This window comes from Hemitrygon akajei, chromosome 5 (genome assembly GCF_048418815.1).
Source record: "Hemitrygon akajei chromosome 5, sHemAka1.3, whole genome shotgun sequence".
NCBI classification, from domain to species: Eukaryota; Metazoa; Chordata; class Chondrichthyes; order Myliobatiformes; family Dasyatidae; genus Hemitrygon; species Hemitrygon akajei.
This window is the reverse complement of record NC_133128.1, coordinates 146,402,287-146,424,359: the sequence shown is the minus strand read 5'-3', so window position 1 is coordinate 146,424,359 and position 22,073 is coordinate 146,402,287. Positions and strand designations below refer to the sequence as shown.

The 22,073-nt window shown below is 40.2% G+C and overlaps 1 protein-coding gene across 2 annotated transcripts in view; it reads left to right on the top strand.

Moving 5' to 3' along the window:
- The window catches only part of LOC140728281 (dynein regulatory complex protein 11-like), a 184,387-nt gene that overhangs the window by 45,766 nt on the left and 116,548 nt on the right, over nucleotides 1-22,073 (top strand). For both annotated transcript variants that reach the window (XM_073046777.1, XM_073046778.1), the window contains exons 7-8: nucleotides 6,393-6,477; nucleotides 12,257-12,382. In XM_073046777.1, coding sequence (XP_072902878.1) covers nucleotides 6,393-6,477; nucleotides 12,257-12,382 — 211 coding nt within the window. The remainder of the gene's footprint in view (nucleotides 1-6,392; nucleotides 6,478-12,256; nucleotides 12,383-22,073) is intronic.

The window sequence follows — 22,073 nt, the reverse complement described above, 5'->3', positions numbered from 1 at the left end:
TGGATATTATAGAAGAGAAAAGCAAAATTTTAGAAAAACTAAATGAGAATAGTATTTTTTTTTCTCTTCTTATACATATACTTTTTTATGTTGCGGGGGGGGGGGGGGGCTGGGAGGCTGTGGATCGGTTACTGCGGGATTCACGTGTGTAATCATGGCGGTTGCCATGACCCGTACAGCAGAGGGGGGGTAATGTTGTGTTTTTTTTCCACAACATTAGTAGGGGGGCATTTTGGTTTTTTTTCTTTATATTTTAATTTTTTTCTATCTTTTTGCCTGGATGATTGGTGGGGACACACATAGCAACATGGAGATTTTTATAAAGATTCCCCAGGATACCACGAAAGTGGAAAGATTAGGTATTATTATAGATTGGAGTAATATAATAAAAAAAATAATGACTAATCTACTAAATTTTTTAAGTTTTAATGTTAATGGGCTTAATGGGCCAGTAAAAAGAAAAAGAATTTTAACATATATTAAAAAAAAATGAGAACTCCGTGGAGCATGTGGGGATCTTCCAACATCCAGGCATTCCCTTTTTTTTTCTTTCTTATTTTTTTTAATAGGGATGTTAGGGGGGAGGGGTTAAGGGGAGGGGGACTGGGTAACACTTCTTTTTTCATACTCATTTATTCTGTAACTATTTGAAAACAATAAAAAAAGTTTTAAAAAAAATTAAAAAATAAAAGTGGATAACCTCACGTTTATCCACATTAAATTGCATCTGCTATGAATTTGCCCACTCACCTAACCTATCCAAGTAACCCTGCATCCTCTTAGCATCCTCCTTACAGCTAACACCACCGCCCAGCTTCGTGTCATCCACAAACTTGGAGATGCTGCATTTAATTCCCTCGTCTAAATCATTAATATATATTGTAAACAACTGGGGTCCCGGCACTGAGCCTTGCGGTACCCCACTAGTCACTGCCTGCCATTCTGAAAAGGTCCCGTTTACTCCCACTCTTTGCTTCCTGTCTGCCAACCAATTCTCTATCCACATCAATACCATACCACCAATACCGTGTGCTTTAAGTTTGCACACTAATCTCCTGTGTGGGACCTTGTCAAAAGCCTTTTGAAAATCTAAATACACCACATCTACTGGCTCTCCCCTATCCACTGTACTAGTTCCATCTTCAAAAAATTCTATAAGATTCGTCAGACATGATTTTCCTTTCACAAATCCATGCTGACTTTGTCCGATGATTTCACCTCTTTCCAAATGTGCTGTTATCACATCTTTGATAACCGACTCTAGCATTTTCCCCACCACCGATGTCAGACTAACTGGTCTATAATTCCCCGGTTTTTCTCTCCCTCCATTTTTAAAAAGTGGGGTTACATTAGCCACCTTCCAATCCTCAGGAACTAATCCAGAATCTAAGGAGTTTTGAAAAATTATCACTAATGCATCCACTATTTCTTGGGCTACTTCCTTAAGCTCTCTGGGATGCAGACCATCTGGCCCTGGGGATTTATCTGCCTTTAATCCCTTCAATTTACCTAGCACCACTTCCCTACTAACATGTATTTCCCTCAGTTCCTCCATCTCATTAGACCCTCGGTCCCCTGCTATTTCCGGAAGATTATTTATGTCCTCCTTAGTGAAGACAGAACCAAAGTAGTTATTCAATTGGTCTGTCATGTCCTTGTTCCCTATGATCAATTCACCTGTTTCTGACTGTAAGGGACCTACATTTGTCTTGACCAATCTTATTCTTTTCACATATCTATAAGAGCTTTTACAGTCAGTTTTTATGTTCCCTGCCAGCTTTCTCTCATAATCTTTTTTCCCTTTCCTAATTAAGCCCTTTGTCCTCCTCTGCTGGTCTCTGAAATTCTCCCAGTCCTCAGGTGTGCCGCTTTTTTTTTGCTAATTTACATGTTTCTTCTTTGGACTTGATACTATTCCTAATTTCCCTTGTCAGCCATGGGTGCACTACCTTCCCTGGTTTATTCTTTTGCCAAACTGGGATGAACAATTGTTGTAGTTCATCCATGCGATCTTTAAATGTTTGCCATTGCATATCCACCATCAACCCTTTAAGTATCATTTGCCAGTCTATCTTAGCTAATTCACATCTCATACCTTCAAAGTTACCTTTGTTTCTGAATTAACTACGTCACTCTCCATCTTAATGAAGAATTCCACCATATTATGGTCACTCTTACCCAAGGGGCCTTGCACGACAAGATTGCGAACTAAACTTCCTCATTGCTCAATACCCAATCTAGAATGGCCTGTTCTCTAGTTGGTTCCTCGACATGTTGGTTCAGAAAACCATCCTGCATACATTCCAAGAAATCCTCTTCCTCAACACCCTTACCAATTTGGTTCACCCAATCTATATGTAGATTGAAGTCTTCCATCATAACTACTCTTCCTTTATTGCACGCATTTCTAATTTCCTGTTTAATGCCATCCCCAACCTCACTACTACTGTTAGGTGGCCTGTACACAACTCCCACCAGTGTTTTCTGCTCCTTAGTGTTACGCAGCTCTACCCATATCGATTCCACATCCTCCAGGCTAATGTCCTTCCTTTCTATTGTGTTAATCTCCTCTCTAACCAGCAATGCTACCCCACCTCCTTTTCTTTCCTGTCTATCCCTCCTGAATATTGAATATCCCTGGATGTTGAGCTCCCATCCTTGGTCACCCTGGAGCCATGTCTCTGTGATCCCCACTATATCATATTCATTAATAACTATCTGCACATTCAATTCATCCACCTTGTTGCGAATGCTCCTCGCATTGACGCACAAAGCCTTCAGGCTTGTTTTTACAACACTCTTAGCCCTAATACAATTATGTTGAAAAGTGGCCCCTTTTGCTTTTTGCCCTGGATTTGCCTGCCTGCCACTTTTACTTTTCACCTTACTACTTTTTGCTTCTACCGTCATTTTACACCCCTCTGTCTCTCTGCACTTGTTCCCATCCCCCTGCCACATTAGTTTAAATCCTCCTGAACAGCAGTAGCAAACGCTCCCCCTAGGATATTGGTTCCAGTCCAGCCCAGGTGCAGACCGTCCTGTTTATACCGGTCCCACCTCCCCCAGAACTGGTGCCAATGCCCCAGAAATTTGAATCCCTCCCCCTTGCACCATTTTTCAAGCCATGTATTCATCTGAAATATCCTCCTATTTCTACTCTGACTAGCACATGGCACTGGTAGTAATCCAGAGATTATTACCTTTGTGGTCCTACTTTTTAGTTTATCTCCTAAATTCACCTTGTAGGACCTCATCCCATTTTTTACCTATATCGTTGGTACCTATGTGCACCACGACCACTGGCTGTTCACCCTCCCATTCCAGAATGTCCTGCAGCCGCTCAGAGACATCCTTGACCCTTGCACCAGGGAGGCAACATACCATCCTGGAGTCTCGTTTGTAGCCGCAGAAATGCCTATCTATTCCCCTTACAGTCGAATCCCCTATCACTATAACTCTCCCACTCCTTTTCCTTCCGTCCTGTGCCGCAGAGCCACCCGTGATGCTATGAACTCGGCTGCTGCTGCCTTCCCCTGATGAGACATCTCCCCCAACAGTATATCTGTTTAGGAGGGAGATGACCTCAGGGGACTCCTGCACTACCTGCCTACTGCTACGCTGTCTAGTGGCCACCCCTTCCCTTTCTACCTGTGTAGCCTTCACCTGCCGGTGTGGCCAACTCACTGAACGTGCTATTCACGACTTTCTCAGCATTGCGGATGCTCCAGTATGAATCCAATCGCAGCTCTAGACGCTCAATGTGGTCTGCCAGAAGCTGCAGCTGGACACACTTCCTGCACACATAGTCGTCAGGGACACTGGAAGTATCCCTGATTTCCCACATGCTGCAGGATGAACAAACCACGGGGCCGATCTCAGCTGCCATGACCTACCCAATACTTGCCTCAACTTTTGAAACTTTCTCCTTTGATATTTAATGTCGAGACCCTTATTCAGGAACCGAGGATATATGTGGAAGGAATTGCAGGGTGTCCTGGAAGAAATACCTGCACCATCCTGTGAGGTATCAGAAAAGTGGAGGGTGCATAATTTTGTGCCTTTGTTGAAGAAGGGCTGCAATAACAAGCCAGGGAACTACAGACCCGTGAACCTAACATCAGTTGTGAGAAGGACATAGGAGGGGATTGTGAAGAACAGGATCCAATCTGCATTTGGATATGTGAAGACTGATTATGGATAGTTAGCATTGTTTTGTGCAGGGGAAATTATGTCTCATGAGTTTGAGACTTTTTTTGAAGAGATGACCAAGAGGATTGACAACGACAGGGCATTGTCTTTCTGGACTTTAGCAAGGCTATGACAAGTTGCCTCACATTAGGTTAGTTTGGAAGGTTAGATCATATAGGATCATCAGTATGATAACCAAATGGATATAAATTGGCTTTGGATGGAATCAGATGGTAGTAGTGCATCTAGGATCTAGGTAGGAGATCTAGGCCTCATATGGAGCCAGTGATCATTAATGGAGAATGTGTGGAGCAGGTTAAGACCTACAAGTATCTGGGAGTACAGTTAGACGAGAAGCTAGACTGGACTGCCAACACAGATGCCTTGTGCAGGAAGGCACAGAGTCGACTGTACTTCCTTAGAAGGTTGGCGTCATTCAATGTCTGTAGTGAGATGCTGAAGATGTTCTATAGGTCAGTTGTGGAGAGCGCCCTCTTCTTTGTGGTGGCGTGTTGGGGAGGAAGCATTAAGAAGAGGGACGCCTCACATCTTAATAAGCTGGTAAGGAAGGCGGGCTCTGTCGTGGGCAAAGTACTGGAGAGTTTAACATCGGTAGCTGAGCGAAGGGCGCTGAGTAGGCTACGGTCAATTATGGAAAACTCTGAACATCCTCTACATAGCACCATCCAGAGACAGAGAAGCAGTTTCAGCGACAGGTTACTGTCAATGCAATGCTCCTCAGACAGGATGAAGAGGTCAATACTCCCCAATGCCATTAGGCTTTACAATTCAACCGCCAGGACTTAAGAACTTTTTAAAAGCTATTATTAATGCTTTTTGAGATAGTGATTTAGATGCATATCATATTCTTTACTGAGTTAAGTATTGTATGTAATTAGTTTTGCTATAACAAGTGTATGGGACATTGGAAAAAAGTTGAATTTCCCCATGGGGATGAATAAAGTATCTATCTATCTAGTGGTGAGTTGTTATTCAAATACTGTAGGTGGCTCTGACCAGTGGTATGCCACAGGAATCAATGCTGGAGCCACTGTTGTTTGTCATATACATTAATGATTTGAATGAGAATGCACTGTATATAGCATGTTTATTATACTTATGGATGACATGTGAATTATTAGCGTTGTAATGGCGAAGAAAATTATTTAATATTACATTTATATTATTTGATCTGAAAAAGAGGGCCACAAAGTGATAGATAGGATTTAACTTGGGCAAGTACAAGGTGTCACATTTTGGCAAATTAAGTATAGGCAAGACTTGCACAGTAATTGCAAAGTCCTTGGAAGGAGATGTAGAGTAGGGCTGCCTAGAGGTACAGGTGAGCAGGTGTAACTGGCAACTCAGGTAGAAAGAATGGTGAAGAAAACATTTGGCATACTTGCTTTCTCAATGTAGAGTGCAGGAGTTGAAGAATCATGTTACAATGTTGTTGGTGAGACCACATTTAGAGTATTGAGTGCAGTTCCAGTGATCCAGCTACACGAAGGATGTCATTAAGCTGGAAAGGGTTCAGGAGGCTGAAGGCCCTGTTTCCATGCTCTGTCTCCAATGCTATGACTCAAATTGTAACTCTTGGAATAATGCTGGCAACTATTTCACAGCCTGAAAATTTCCATTCATTTATCCCTTTGCTTCCTGTTATCACTGAACTGCTTGTACTTCCATAATGCAAGTTTCTCTTAATTTCAGGTGATTCCCTATTTCAGTAAATCTGAAAGTATACATACAGAAACATTTAGAAGCTGTAAATGTGAAAGTAAAACGCAGGAAACACTCCACAGGTCTGTGGAAAGAGAAGCAGACATAATGTTTCTAATCAAAGAATTATCATCAGTACTAGGAAAGAGAGAAAACACGTTGGTTTTAATTTGCTGGGATGATGGGCGAGGTGCAGAAAAGACAAAAGAAGTATCACCTGGACTCACCTTATCATGAAAACTTCCTTTTTATCCTGTCTTTTGTCTCCCTCATCTTCTCTGCAACTTGAAATTAATTTGTTGTCTTTCTATTCCAATACTGATAAATGGTCTTTGATCTGAAACTTTGTTGAATGCCTTATGAATGTATAAATTATCCATGCTACTAAACTGTTGTGCCTTCTTGAATCAGAGAATTAAATCCACTCATTCAAATGTGATGGCTGGCTTTAGTAAGTGCTGTTGTTTTGTTCTTCAATTCAGAAACATAACTGGAAAGTTCCCTGACTATCCTGATGCAGAGCAGGGAGGTTCCGCAGCTATATTTGCTTCAAAGACTCCCCAAGAGGTAAGTTTGGAAATTAATATGAGGCCAGTGGATTTCCTGTATAAGCTGAGTTACACAGCCTGCTTATAAGTCTCAAGTTAGGATTGCTTAACGTAAAAATTTTAAACTTCTTCAGTTAACTACGTACTCTGTAAGTTAATAACTTACTGAACATGCTGAACTGATAAAAGCAAGTGTTCTTGTGAGGAGTAATCTCATTGAAACTTACCGAATATTGAAAGACCTCGATAAAGTGGATGTGCACAGGACATTTCTTATGATGGGGGTATCCAAGACAGAGCCTCAAAATAGAGAGGCGTCCTTTTGGAACAGATATGAGGAGGAATTTCTTTAGCCAGTGAGTTTTGGATCTGTGGAATTCGTTGCCACAGGTGGCTGTGGAGGCCAAGTTGTTGGGTATATTTAAGGCAGAGGTTGATAGATTATGGATTAGTCAAAACATGGAGGAATATGGGGAGAAGGCAGGAGACTGGGGCTGAAAGGGAAAATGGATCAGCCATGATGAACTAGCAGAGCAGACTTGATGGACCAAATGGTCTACTTCTGCTCCTGTATCTTATTGTCTTAATTAGCAGCTTTATGAAAGTGAGTCAACTTAGAAGGATGAAATATATTTAGTGTGCTTGCTCTGATTTATGATATCACAATCCTTGTAGAAAATTGTGTGCATGCTGTAATATTTTTGGATGATACATCTGGCTTGGAAGTGTAAGCAAGGGATCGTTTTGCATGAACAAATTGGAACTGGAGCTTTATTTAATGTCATATTATAGTATTTCTACAATAATCCATTTCATTTTAATTAGGAACATATGACAAATATGGTATTAGTCTGGGAGGCCAAATGTTGCAAATTGAAACGCCAGCCAGTTGACAGCAACTTTGGAATTACTGATATTCATGGTGAGATGCAAAGGTTGTTGAAAGTAGGAAAAACAGAAAAATGGAGCGAGGTTGAAGTTACAAAGGTCCAGTTAAACTTAATGAAAGAACAGCTTAAAACAACCAACCAGTTAAATTGAATGAAGGAAAGGAATGTTGTTGGTTGTTATGGGATAGGTGGAATACTGGGGAGAAAGTTGCGTTCAAGATTATTGAAGGGAAGACCAACTGTTGCATCTGGTGGGGTGGTAGAGGTTCATGCCTCACAACTTAGTGGATGGAGAGTGGGGTAGGCATCATAAATCGGTGGGTGGGTGAGAAGATAAGGCACAATAGCTAAGGGTAGGAAAAGCAATCATTGAAATTTGGTGTTGGATGGTTTGAAAACATGATAGATAGGTAGAGACAGTAGATTTATGTTAGGAGAAAACAAAATGTATGATTGGTGAGGTGGAGAAACTGGAAAGGTCCTTGAAGGAACAGGTTTTCAATTTAGCCCACTACTAAATAGCAGGCATTAATATGCATGCAAGAGACAATAGGCCATGAAGAATAAGTGGAGGAATCAGAGTACGCTAAGAGTGAGCATAAACACAGTATACCAAATAGTTTCATCCTATATTGTGAGAAAATACTTGATATTATATTGTGTGTTCCTGTTTATTTCTGTGACAATTAACAAACGATGTGTTTATCACAACAATCTCCGGGTTGTTTTGTGTATCAATGGAAAATGACAGTTCCTGACAATATTGACAAGCTGTTATGAAATCAAGTCATTTGTTCATCAAATGACATGGGTTTCTATACAAGGCTTCTTTTGGAACATTATCAGGAAAATTGCAGAAGAAGTCATTATTAGGTGCTCTAGCAACAACTAGATTTTGCAGCTCATTGCTAGACCAGCAGTCTGCAATAGAAGTCCTTTACTTACTCTATAATTCCTGACACACCAGTGTTCCCTCATAATGACTGAACTGAACTTAACCTTCCACTGCACACATGAATTTCCACCTTTACCTCAACTCTTACTACTGACATACTGACAATCCTCTAGTGCCTCTCCTTTATCTCCAGATTAGCCAGCTCGTGACTCAATAATATTCCCTTTAATTGTTGGTGGTGGGTTTGGAGCAAAAACTTTGTCCTCTCAATTCTTTTATCTGATTCCTCACTTGATTCCCAGGCTTAACATCTCATAAAGCTAAAAGAAGAAAGCCACTTGATCTGCTAGAACCTACTTTGCCACTGGAATTTGCCTTAGAATCGTTCTGGGGCCTGACTGAAGATAATTGCAGAATTTCCAAGCATGCCACCCAAAATCCATTGAGCAGAGAATGAAGACTTTTTTGTCAGGGCAAGCAACTACTTAAGCTTTGCCAATAGTGCTAGTCAGAATGAGTTACATGCGAAATACAAGCAACATATTTACTGAAGAGACTGCATATGCTGGAATTGGGAACAATACAGAAAATGTTGGAGGAAATCCAGCAGCAGCATCTCTGGAGGGAAGTTGGGGAGTAAAATTACTTCTAAGTTGGTAGACGTTGAAAAATCTGCAGTGGAGTAGCAAAATGGAGAGGAGAAACACTTCTTCTAAGTTTTTATTTCTCTCCCTAAATGCTGCCTGACCCACAAAGTTCCTCTAGCTTTCTGTGGTGCTGCAGAATGATTGGTGTTTTGGCACTATCATCTTCCTACTCGTGTCAATCAAGACCCTTGGATTCCCTTAGGAATGTTGGACACTGCCGAGTTTATTTCCCAAATAAAAAGGAGCATTCTATCAAGTAAAATAAGTTGCATATTACTTTTTATGAAAATTGTTAACATGCCAACATTGGCAATTGGAATCAAACCTTATTCAACCTAGGGAACACAGCCATTTAGAAACTTTTTGTAGCCATTTTGAGCAATTATGAAATGAATGCAGATTCATTGTAAAGTAAAAGCTTTATTAGACTGAAAATTATGAATAGCACCTTTGTTCTGTCCCAATAAGTCATATTTTGACAAAGATGGTGGAGTAATCTATTTTTCTGAGTGTTGAGAGTTAATTGGCAAACAAGTGAAAATAGAGCTTAAAATGCTTATAAGCTGGCCCTGGTTTGGGAGCAGTTTGATATCAATTACCAAAGTTGGCATGGTAACAATTTTATAACAGTAAAATATAACTGACTTAAAAGGTTATCCTTTTTCTTTAAGGCTGTCCATACACCTGATTGATCTGACAAGCCTTGGATGGCACGTATAGGTGAATGATATAAATAAAATTTGAATGATAAGGCAAAGGGAACATCAGCTTTTAAGGAATCTTTTCTGAAAATATGTAATACTCCTCAAAGATTCATAACCAATATAAGAACCTATTGCTCATTAATCTATCAATACTTCTCAGTTTTCCAAGAATATTCCATACATTATCATAGAAACATAACACAGAAAAGGGCTCTACCTACTAGCCTGCTTAGTCCATTCTATAGTTAGTATAGATTAGTATGCTTATCTATATTAATCCCCTTTGCCCACATTAGGCCCCTATCACTTTATGCCATAGCTACCTATATACCTATCATAGCAGCTTTAGCATGCTGTAATTGCATCTGTCTCAACTATCTACTTTGACAGTTCATTTGACAGGTATTCAGCATAGAGCAACAGAGAACAGTACAGAAGAGTAACAGGCCCTTTAGTGCATGATGTCTGTGGCAAATAAGAAGCCTATTTATATATCTATCTAACTGCCTCTTTAATGCCAATAGCATGTCTGCAGTGTTCATTACTCTCTGTGTGGAAAATCTTACTCTCAGATTTCCTATAAATGTCTTTACTCTCACTTTGTGATCCCTAGCTCATTGTTTGTGGCATAGAGTGGAAAATTCAAAGTAAAATTTATTATCAGAGTACATGCATGTCACCACATACAACCCGGAGATTCTTTTTCTCCAGGCATACTTAGCAAGTCTATAAAACGGTAACTGTAAAAAGGATCAATGAACAATAGACTGTACAAATGCAGATATAAATAACAAACATGAAATAACAATTTAAGTGTCCATAAATGAGTGTAGTTAACCCCTTTTGTTCAAGAGCCTGATGGTTAAGGGGTAGGGGGTAGTAACTGTTCTTGATCCTGGTGGTGTGAGTTCTGAGGCACCCGCACCTTCTACCTGATGGCATTCGTGAGAAAAGAATATGGTCTAGGTGGTGAAGATCTTTGATGGATGCTGCTTTTTTATGGCAATGTTTCGTGTAGATGTACTCAATGGTTGGGAGGGTTTTACTGGTGATATACTGGGCCGAATCCACTATCTTTTGTAGGATTTTTTACTCAAAGGCTTTGGTATTCCCATACCAGGCCATAAGACAGTCAATCAGCACACTTTCTGCCACACATCTATAAACGTTTGCTAAGGTCTTTGACATGCCAAATCTCCGCAGATTCCTGCGGAAGTATTTATTTATGATGTCTGTTGTTTAAAATAATTCCAAGAACTTTTTCTTGTAGTCCACGATATATACTGCAGATGTTTGAGAGAATTCTCCAGTACAAGAGTAATATTAGACAAGAGACTGCAGATACTGAAAACTGGAACAAAAATCAGACTGCTGGAGGAACTCAGAAAGCTGAACAGCATCTGTGGGGAGGGGTGAGGAATTATTTTGTATTTCAGGTCAAGACCCTACAAGCCTAACCCTAGAGAGGGAAGATAACTGGTGTAAGGAGGAGAGGGTGTGGAGTGAGATGGAAGCTGGCAGATGAGTAATGGACTGTGGAGCCATAGAGGTGTGAAGAAGGATAGAAGAAGTCAGGAGCAAGAAAGGTGGAGACAGGGTGTCAGGTGAAAGCCCTTTCCCTTGCATAGAAGGGTTCAAAGATCATTCCTAGACCACCTCTCTTGTCACCATGCATGGGACCTAAAAAGCCCTTTCGGGTAAGGTAAAGATTCATGTGCAATTTGTCTATTGCATTCAGTACTCCTGATATAACTTACTTTACATTGGCAAGACGAAGTGTAAACCATGTTTCCAGTTTGCACAGTGCCTACACTCTGTCTTCAGCGATCATCCCAAGCTCCCAGTTGTATGTCATTTCAGATCCCCTTCCCATTCCCATACTGACCTACCCATCCTTGATCTTCACTGCCAGGGTAAGGCCTAAAGTAAACTGGAAGAACCCCACCTCATTCTGCCTGAGTACTCCACAACCCAATATTATGAATATTGATTGATTTATTTTTCCAATTCCAGGTTCCCATTGCCTTTTGAGTTTCTCTCTGTCACTCACTCCAGTTCTCCTATATTTGTTCCCTTTTCCATTCAGCTTCTCTGTTTTATCCATACTGCACCCATTGATTTCCCTTCCTTTCTGTCTATTATCTCTCCCCCAATGGTTTCCATTATCACTTCCTTTATCTAGCACTTGTGGCCTTTATGAACCTGCATATCACCCTCCAACCTCTGTTGCCATCTTCACCCTCCTCAGCCCTCACCTGGCTCTGTCTACCTCCTTTATTTGATGAAGGGTCTTGGCCCAAAATGTCAAATGTTCATTCCTCTCCATAGATATTGCCTGACCTGATGAGTTTCTACAGTGTATATGTTTGTTCCTCTATTTTCCCCTTATCTGCTTCCATGTTACCACCATTCCTTTCTCTCTGACCAGGCTCCTCTGCCCATCATCCTTCAGTCCTCCTCAATCCATCTACCATCTCCCAGCCCCTGTCTTATCTCCAACTTCTTTTATACTGGCTATCTATCCTCTTTGTTCTCAGTCTTGGTGCAGGATCTTGACCCAAAACATTGACAGTTTATCTCCCCATAGAGATGCTGCTTGACTCACTGAGTTCGTCCAACAGTTTGCTTTTAGCTCCAGGAATAATATTAACTTTCTCCACAGGTGCTTCAAGAACTTGCTGCACAAGAAGAGAAAAAGAAACAGAAAGATAAAGAAAAGAAGGAGAAAAAGAGTGGAAAGGACAAAAAAGAAAAGAAGAAAAAAAAGAAAGGAAAACCTGATAAAGAGGTAATGGTACAAATTTAGGCTCTGGCTTAAATATTCTTGTGGTTTCTGACTCCTGCATTCAGGGTTAATCGTACTGTCCAACATCTGATTTTATGTTGCTTTGGGTTTTGAACAGGATATTCTTTCTTTTGCATGATCTCCATGGGTTTTTCCTATCGTTCACACCATCAGTTCAGCAAGGGCTCCACGATCAAATTCGGCCTTCATGTTGATGTTGGTTGCTCTCATCTCATCTCACGCACCTACCTTTCTCTCTTCTCTAATGAATCAATACTATTCCACGCAGAGCACCACTTGGAAGACTTTCTGAGTGGCAAAGATTCGAAATGTACTACATTTCAACATCCATCACCAGGCATAGGTTGGTAGCACCAAGACTGATTGGATAGGCTGAGAACTAAAGGATGATGCCGCTTAATTGGGTTTACAGCAAGTAGTGAGGAAAACACTGAAAGGGAACAATCTTTCTACCATAGATGTATCTGTACACAATAGTTTCAGTAGGAGTGACCATTGCATTAACTTTGGGGGGATGGAATTCTAGCTTCACAGTGGTAGTATACTTTATCATGTCTTGTGACACTATCATGCTAAAAGGGGTAGATTGTTTCCATATTTTTTGTTTCCATTTCAGATTTGCAACTTTTTCAAACTTTGATTTCACTAATATAATTTAGATGTTCTGTTATGCTCAATAAAAAGATAGTCAAGGCATTTTATGCTCCAGGCTATCCATTGTTAGTATCAGCTAGTTATTGCTAGCCATTGGTGGAATAGATGGTTTTACTTGCAAAAGGAGAGATTGAATAGCTAGGAATGTTTTCACAAGCTGAGGGATGATGTTATAAAACTTTAATAAAATTATGAGGAACACAGGGAAGGTAGATAGTCACAGTCTTTGAAGCTGAGGCAAGTCAAAAACTTAAGGATGTAGGATAAGGATGAGGGAGGGAAATACTTAAAAGAGATATGAAGTGGTACACATAAAATGTTGCAGGAACTCAGCAGACCAGGCACCATCTATGGAAAAGAGTAAACAGTTATTGTTTCAGACCAGCATCCTTCATCAGGACTGGAAAAAAAGATGACAAGTTAGAGTAAGAACATGGGGGAGGTGAGAAAGTAGTCCCAGGAATCTGATAGAAGAGGGTAGAAGACCATGGAGGAAAGGGAAGGGGGAGGAGCACCAGAGGAAGATGATGGATGGGTAAGATGAGAGAGGGAAACAGGAATGGGGAAATAGTGAAGGAGAGGGAATGGGAGCAATTACTGGAAGTTTGAGAAATTGATGTTTATGCCATCGGGTTGGAGGCTAACCAGACAGAATATAAGGTGTTGCTCTCCCAGCCTGAGTGTAGCCTCAATACAACAGTAGAGGAGGCCAAAGACTGGCATGTAGAATTGAAAAGGGTGGCCACCGGGACATCCTGCTTTTCCTGACAGATGAAGTGCTTGGTGAAGCTGTCTCTCAATCTATGTCAGGTCTTTCTGATATATATAGAAGGACACACTGGGAGCATCAGATACGGTAGCTGATGCCAACAGACTCACAGGTGAAGTGTCGCTTTAGCTGAAAAGACTATTTAGGACCCTGAATGGCGGTGAGGGAAGAAGTGTAGGGGCAGTTGTAGTGCTTGTTCTGCTTTCTAGGATAAGTACCAGGAGGGAGGTCAGAGGGACAAATGTTCAAGGAAGTCGAGTAGGGAGCAATTCCTGCAGAAAGAAGGGAGGGAGGGAATGATGTGCTTGGTGATGGCATCCCATTGGAAATGGTTGAAGTTATGGAGAATTTTCTGCTGGATGCAGAGGCTAGTGGGGTGGCAGTTATCTCCTGTATCCGGTGTTCCTGGTGGGTCCTCTTTTATATTGGTGCGATTTGGAGACCGCTTCACTGAGCAACTACACTTCATTCGCCAGAAAAAGCAGGATCTCCCAGTGGCTACTCGTTTCAATTCTACTTCCCATTGCCATTCCACCATGTCAGTCCATGGCCTCCTCTACTGCCGTGAGAAGTCACACTCAGGCTGGAGGATCAACACCTTATATTCCATCTGTGTAGCTTCTAACCTGATGGCATGATTTCTTGTACTTCCAGTAACTGCCTCTCTACCCCCCCCCCCACCTTATCCATTTCCCATTCCCTTTTCCTCTCTCACCTTATCTCTTTACCTGCCCATCACCTCCCTTTGGTGCTCCTCCCCCTTCCCTTTCTTCCATGATCTTCTACTCTCTCCTATCAGATTCCACCTTCTCCAGCCCTGTATCTTTTTCACCAATTTCCCAGCTCATTACTTCACCCCAACTCCTCTCTTGGTTTCACCTATCACCTACCATCTGGTACTTCTTCCTCCCCTCCCCCCACCTTCTTACTCTCACTTCTCTTTTTTCCCATCCTGATGAAGCGTTTTGGTCTGAAACATTGACTGTGTACTCTTTTCCATAGATGCTGCCTGACCTGCTGAGTTTCTCCAGCATTTTTTGCTGGAGAACTGTTGCTTAGATTTCCAGCATCTGCACGTTTTCTAACGTTGGAGATGTGAAGGCAAGTTCTTTAGTCAGAGATGGTTGCTAGATGGGAAAGGAGATGGAAGTGGAAGGTACAATTGTAGAGTTTCATAGGCATTTTGGTATGTGCATAGATTTAAAAATAATTTGAAAGAAATCTGGGCTTTATCAGGAATATAGGATTAGCATAGACAGGACTCTTGGTTTGCATGGACGAGTCAGGATTAAGGGCCTTTTTCCATGGTGTGTGACACTATGATTTTTAGGGCTGTTCTTAAAATCCTCATTTTATTTATATGCAATCAGTTTACTAAAATTCTTTCTTGAACATTTATATTGTAAGATTGTTAGAGAACTTGGGATTTTGGTGGGATACACAGTAGTTCAAGAAGTAGTTTAAGAAACTATTCAGGAAGTTCAGTAACTAGAAGAAATTGAGGGAAGCTTGTGAACATTGTTATAATTCTGCAGGAGGATGTATCAGAACTGTGTGACCTCTTCTTTAGATATGAGATATCACCTTCAATTTGCTATCTTCAATTGATAAGAACAACTTTCATTAGGGAGGTACCTACTTACCACAGGAGCCAAAACGATTTCAAATCGGTGACCATGAAATATGGTCTAGTGTTTTTTATTAATTGAAGGTGACTGTATGTCTGATGTTGGATTCCATGCCTTTGTCTTCCCAGCTGTGAGTGATTAGGTTGTGAATTTATGCTGAAGTTCCTTTCTGCAGTATTTTCATCAAAGGTGCCATCTGCTCTTGAGGCTTGTTGCATTTCATTTCATTAGGTCCGATCTCAACACCAGCATGGACCAACTTAATTCCTGGTGTCATAATGTTTATATATTCTATGTACTAAGCACCAAAGCCACTCTTGGATTCTTTGAATAATATACCCATCCAAATGTTACATACAAAAACCTGGAGGAAATCAGCAGGTTAAGCAGCATCTAAGGAGAGAAATGGACAGTCAATGTTCTGAATCGAGAGCTGTCATTGCCCCCAAACATCCATTATCCATTATCCATTCCCCACCAAAGATGCTGCCTGACTCACGAGATTCCAAACATGCAGGAAGAATTTGATGTGAAAGATGCTTTTCATTGACAGCAAAGTGATGTGTTAGTACTCGTGTTTGTTGGTAAGTTCTGCTGCTGAAGCATTCTGCCAATATAGTTGGTCTTGACAGTGCTGAAAAAATACATACATAATTGCTGCTTTGTATGAGTTGCTTGACTTTTTAATTATTCCCCTGTGCTTTTTCTATCTACCATCTATTGGTTATGTTTTTTTTTTGTCATTGGAGCTTGGTTTATGGAAGCATGTGAAGCTGTTTTTGTTCACCGTGTGGAAGGGTGTTTTCAATCCAAGCAGGCAAGCAAGTTTATTTGTATAGCAGTTTCAAATACAAGATAGTTCAAGTGCTTTACATAGAACAAGATATAAAAATCAAACATCAAATTTCAGACAATATATAAGAGAGTAAATCACATTAAAATAGATAAATAAATAGAAGTTAGAGTGCAGGAGATTCTAATTAAAAGCTACAGCAAAAAGAAAAGTTATAAGGCTTGATTTAAAAGAGCTTGAAGTTGGGGCAAACTTCAGATCCTCTGTAAAGTTATTCTAGATATATGGAGTGTAAGTCACTAAAAAGCTGCTTCACCATGTTTAGTTTTGACCCTGGAAACAGTAAACAGACCCACCGCGGGCGACCTGAGAGCTCGGGAAAGTTCATAATGCAGTAAGAAATCAGAGACCACTCAGTGCTTTATAAACCAGCAGTAGTATTTTAAAGTCAATGATAAACAGGAAGCCAGTGTAGCGATCTGAGAATTGGAGTGATATCCAAGAACATTCTGACTTTGCATATTCTGATAGAGAAGTTAAAGACCTGATATTTCACTGATACTAATTAAGATGAAATGTCCGGAAGTCCAATCTGAGTCACAGAGTTATAAAGCATGGAAAACAGACCCTTCAGCCTAACTTGTCCAAGCCAACCAATGTGCTTGTCTAAAGTAGTTCCATTTGGTCTATACTCCTCTAAGTCATTTCTATCCATGCACAGTAAGTGTTTTAATATTGTATAACCATTGTAATTATACTCTATCATTTCATTTTGCAGTTTCTCCTATAGATGTACAAACCCCCATATAAAAACATTGCTTCTCAGATCCCCTTCAAATCTTTCCTCTCTCATCTTAAACCTATACTCTTTAGTTTTAAAATTTCCTATTCTGGGAAAAGAACTGTAACTATCTACCCTATCTATGCTCCTCATAATTTTATAAGCCACTGTTAGTCTCCTTCATTTCTAGATAAATCAGCCCCAGCCTATCTAGCCTTTGCTTATAACTTAAACACTACAAACCTTAAGAATTGTTTTTTGTCCTCTCCAGCTTCCTAGTGTAACATTCTTTCTTTAGTATGGCAACCAGAACTACACGCAATACTCCCAAGTGCAGTCTCACTGACATCTTGTAAGGTTGTAATATGATAATCCAACTCTTGTAATCTATGTCCCTATTGATGAAAGGAAGCTTGCCATACTCTTTCACTGCTCTGTCTAACTATGTCTCCTCTTCTCAACCCCTAGATCTCTCTGTGGTAAAACACACCCCAGATCCTTGGCATTTATGGTAAATAATCCCTCCTGGTCTAACCTCCTGAAATGCATCACTTCATACCAGTCTGAGTTAAATTCTATTTGCCACACCTTTGCCCATTTTTTCCAATTGTTCTGAATCCCACTTTATCCTCAGAAAATGTTCTTCACTGTCCACTGCACCACCAATATTGATGTTATTTGCAAACTTTACAATCATGCTACCCATTCTAATCCAAATCATTAATATACATGACAGACAAAGCAGGACCCAGCACCAATCCATGCAGCACACCACTTGTCAAGGGCCTCTAATCTGAAATACAACACTCCATTACCACCTTCTCATTCCTTCCATTGAATTAATTTTGTATTCAACTGACCAGCTCATCTTGGATCCTATGTGATTTTAAACTTCCAGGCCAGACTACAATGTAAGATCTTATTAAAGGCTTTGCTGTGGTCCACATCAACAACATCTATTCTAAATGTTGTCATTGTATCTGCCTGTACTTGTTCTACATACCCAATACACTCTGTGTAGAAAAAGTTGCTCTTTCACCTTCCCTTTAAATGTTTCCCCTCTCATCTTAAATCTATGCCCTGTATTTTTAGATTCCAGTACCAAAAGAAAAAAGACCATAAATAATAATAAAAATAACCGTTCATCATATCTATGCCCCTCATGAACTAATAAGTTCAGACCTCCCCCTCATGGATTCCAGGGGATAAAACCCCAGCCTAAACAGTCGCAAGTGCTCCAGTCCCAGTAAAAGATAAAGATCTTTAAAACCAGTGCCAACCTTGTATGCCCACAACTTGCTAACCCTAACTTGCTAACTGTCCATCTATGAAAAGTAGAAGGAAACCAGAGCACTGGAGGAAACCCACTTCTTCATGGGAAGAACATACCAACTCCTTACAGACAGCAGTGGGAATTGAAAACCAATCCGTAATCACTGCCATTCTAAACAATTAGTATTTAGATGTGGATACATGTGGATCTTTACTGCACCCTTTCTAGCTTAATGACATCCTTTATATAGCTAGGTGACCAGAACAGTGCAATTGTAAGATGATATCCCAACTCCTGTACTCAGTACCCTGACCATAAAGGCAAGAGTGCAAACATTGGCATTATTCTTTCTTCACAGAAGAGTAGAGAGAAAGATGTAATCTAAAGAACATTGTTTTGATTGCACTTTTGTGTCTACCTTCTCTTATTTTATCTACTCACACTAAAAGACTACAATAGCACAGAGAAGGTAAAGCTGGCAATTGGAGTATTGTTCAAAGGTTCATTTACTGTCAAAGTATACAATTCTGAAATTCTCCCCTGGGAAACCATGAAACTAAGAAAGAAAAGAAAGGCAGCATGATCATCAACCCCCAAATCCCCATTCCCATAAACAAGCAAACAAAAATGGAACAGGCATATCCCCCCAAATCACCCCTCCCTGCACAAAAAACAAACAAAATGGAACAACCACATCACCTCCAGATCTACCCCCCATACAAAAAAAAGCAACAATACAGAACATGCATGTTGACCCCCAAATCCACCCACCTGCACAAAAAACTCGAGAATTATCGGGCGAAAAACAGAGAGTACGAGAAGACTATAAGACCAAACAAAATCTATATTGCAAGTTCACATCCAAAACGCAGAAAACTTGGCAACATTCTCCATGCACAGTGGCAGGCTCTCCCCTCAGCTTTACCTTCCTGTGCTATTGAAATTGTAGTCCTTTAGTGTAGGTAAATATATAAATCAAACCAGGTCTTGCAAATATCATCATTCAACATTCTTATGCGTTTAGTTTTCTCTGTTGCTATCATTCTATGGAGAGCTATCCTGGTGTTGGTGAAGCCTAGTTTTTCAATAGAGAGAGCTCAAATGATATCAAGGGCTCTGGATGTGGTTCGGGCTTTAGGCTGCATATTCTGTTCATGAATGGTAGCTTACAAGCCACAGCAAGGGCACTGGATAAGGGGAATGATCAATAATGAATAGTGTCATTTTGTGGGAGAACAGGAGATTTGTGTTCCTTGCTTTCCTTCAACTGCCAGATTAGGAACATTTTCAGATTGTACTTTGAGCCAAAAACAACATAATTTTGATGCCTGCCAGCCAAAGAAAAGAACAAATTCAGTCCATAAATGGGTGAATGTTGTGGATATAGAAGCTGATAAAGCTCAACTATAGTATGTGTTGAGTTTTTCTACAGCCAAAGGCTTTTTTAATTCAACTTTTCATCTATTGGTTGCCATAGATATAGAGGCATCCTAGTGCCATGCAGGCGGATAGTTGGGGTTGGAGGAGGGGTGGGGGTTAGCTGTTGGTTAAAATCCTAGGTAGTATGCATGTTTCTGGAAATTAGCTTTTTTTTTACCAAGCTTAATTTCATCAAAATATCAACATCCATGTCAAATTTATTTTCACATGCACAAGTACGAGTATGCACAAGTGCTATAAAAACTTGCATCAGTACTACAAGCACATACCACCGTATAATTAGTATTCACAAGCAAAGTATAAATTATACAAAATTTTGACAAGAAAAACACAAGTACAAACAAAAGTCCATTATCGTGTAAAGTAATTAAAGTAAACATCTCAATACAACAAGGAAACTTTAAACAGTCCATTTCAGAAGTGAAAGATGCATGAATATGATTATCATGTTTATTTTAAGATGAAAATAAATAGTGTATCCTGCTGATTGAATGTGAAGCCTTTTTGAGTTTTATATGCATGCAATTACAACATGTTGCCAAATACAGATTTACTAATCTGGGCTAACTTTCGATTGTTGAATTCTTTTCCTTATCGGGAATGGTGAACTCCACTTCAGACATTATTTGGCCTACTCAACAATTTCTTTTCCCACAAACAAAATTGAATCCAAGCGGAATTAGCAGAACTCTTACCATTTATAAATCTTGATGTTTCCCATTCTCACTCCATTTCATAAATTAATCAACAAGAACAACAAATTGTATTTACAGTGCTGATAAAAGGTATTCACCCACCTTCCACCCCCGGAAGTTTTCATGTTTTATTGTTTTACAACATTGAATCACAGTGGATTTAATTTGGCTTTTTTGACACTGACATTGATCAACAGAAACAGACTCTTTCGTGTCAAAGTGCAAACAGATCTCTACAAAGTGATCTAAATTAGTTACAAATATAAAGCACAAAATAATTGATTGCATGAGTATTCACCCCCTTTAATATGATACACCAAATCGTTACTGGTGTAGCCAATTGGTTTTAGAAGTCACGTAATGAACATCACCTCTATATCTCCAGATAGAGAGTCGAGGTGTTTCAATTGATTGTAGTAAAAATACAACTGTATCTGGAAAGTCCAACTGCTGGTGAGTCAGTATCCTGGCAAAAACTACAGCACAAAGACAAAAAAGCATTCCAAGCAACTCCACGAAAAGGTTATTGAAAAGCACAAACCAGGAGATGGATACAAGAAAATTTCCAAGCCACTGAATATTCTTTGGAGTACAGTTGTCAATCATCATGAAATGGTAAGAATATGGCACAGCTGTAAATCTGCCTAGAGCAGGCCATCCTCAAAAACTGAGTGATCGTGCAAGAAGGGGATTAGTGAGGGAGGCCATCAAGAGACCTAGGACAACTTTGGAGGAGTTACAAGCTTCAGTTGCTGAGATGGAAGAGACTGCGCGTACAATTGTTGTCCGGGTGCTTTACCAGTTGCAGCTTCATGCCAGAGTGGCAAAGAGAAAGCCACTGTTAGAAAAAAATTCACATGAAATCTTGGCTAGAGTTTGCCAGAAGGCATGTGGGAAACTCTGAAGTTGGCTGGAAGAAGGTTCTATAGTCTGTTGAAATCAAAATTGAGCTTTTTGGTGTAAGCCAAATACCGCACATCATCAAAAACGCACCATTCCTACTGTGGAGCATGGTGGTGGTTGCATCATGCTGTTAGGATGCTTCACTCCAGCAGGCCCTGGAAGGCTTATAAAGGTGGAGGGTAAAATGAATGCAGCAAAATGCAGGGAAATCATGGAGAAAGACCTGATGCAATCTGCAAGAGAACTGCGACTTGGGAGAAGATTTGTTTTCCAGCAAGACAATGACCCAAGCATAAAGCAATAAAACAATAAAACACGAAAACTTCCAAGTGGGTGAATACTTTTTATAGGCCTGTATTTAGCACCTGAAATACATAAAAAATATATATCTTAAGGTGTACTGTGGATGCGTCTCAAACTTGATATCTAGTCATTTAAGGAGACATCAGTGCAAATATCCCACACCTTGGTCAAAGGGCCTTAATCCACTCTATAATTTGGGGGGGGGGGAGTTCGTTAGTAGATATAAAGAAGCTAAGAAATGTAATTCTCCATCTCAGGGCTATTGCAAACAAAGGCAGAACCATTGAAGTTTGTAGTGATCAAGAGTTCAGAGCCGGAACCACATTTTTCGCACTCCTCTAATCCACACAGGTTCCCTTGCACACTCAATTCTTTGCACCTATTGTTCTTGTCACCCTCTCTCCCTCGCTTCTTTGTACTAGCTATCTGCCCTT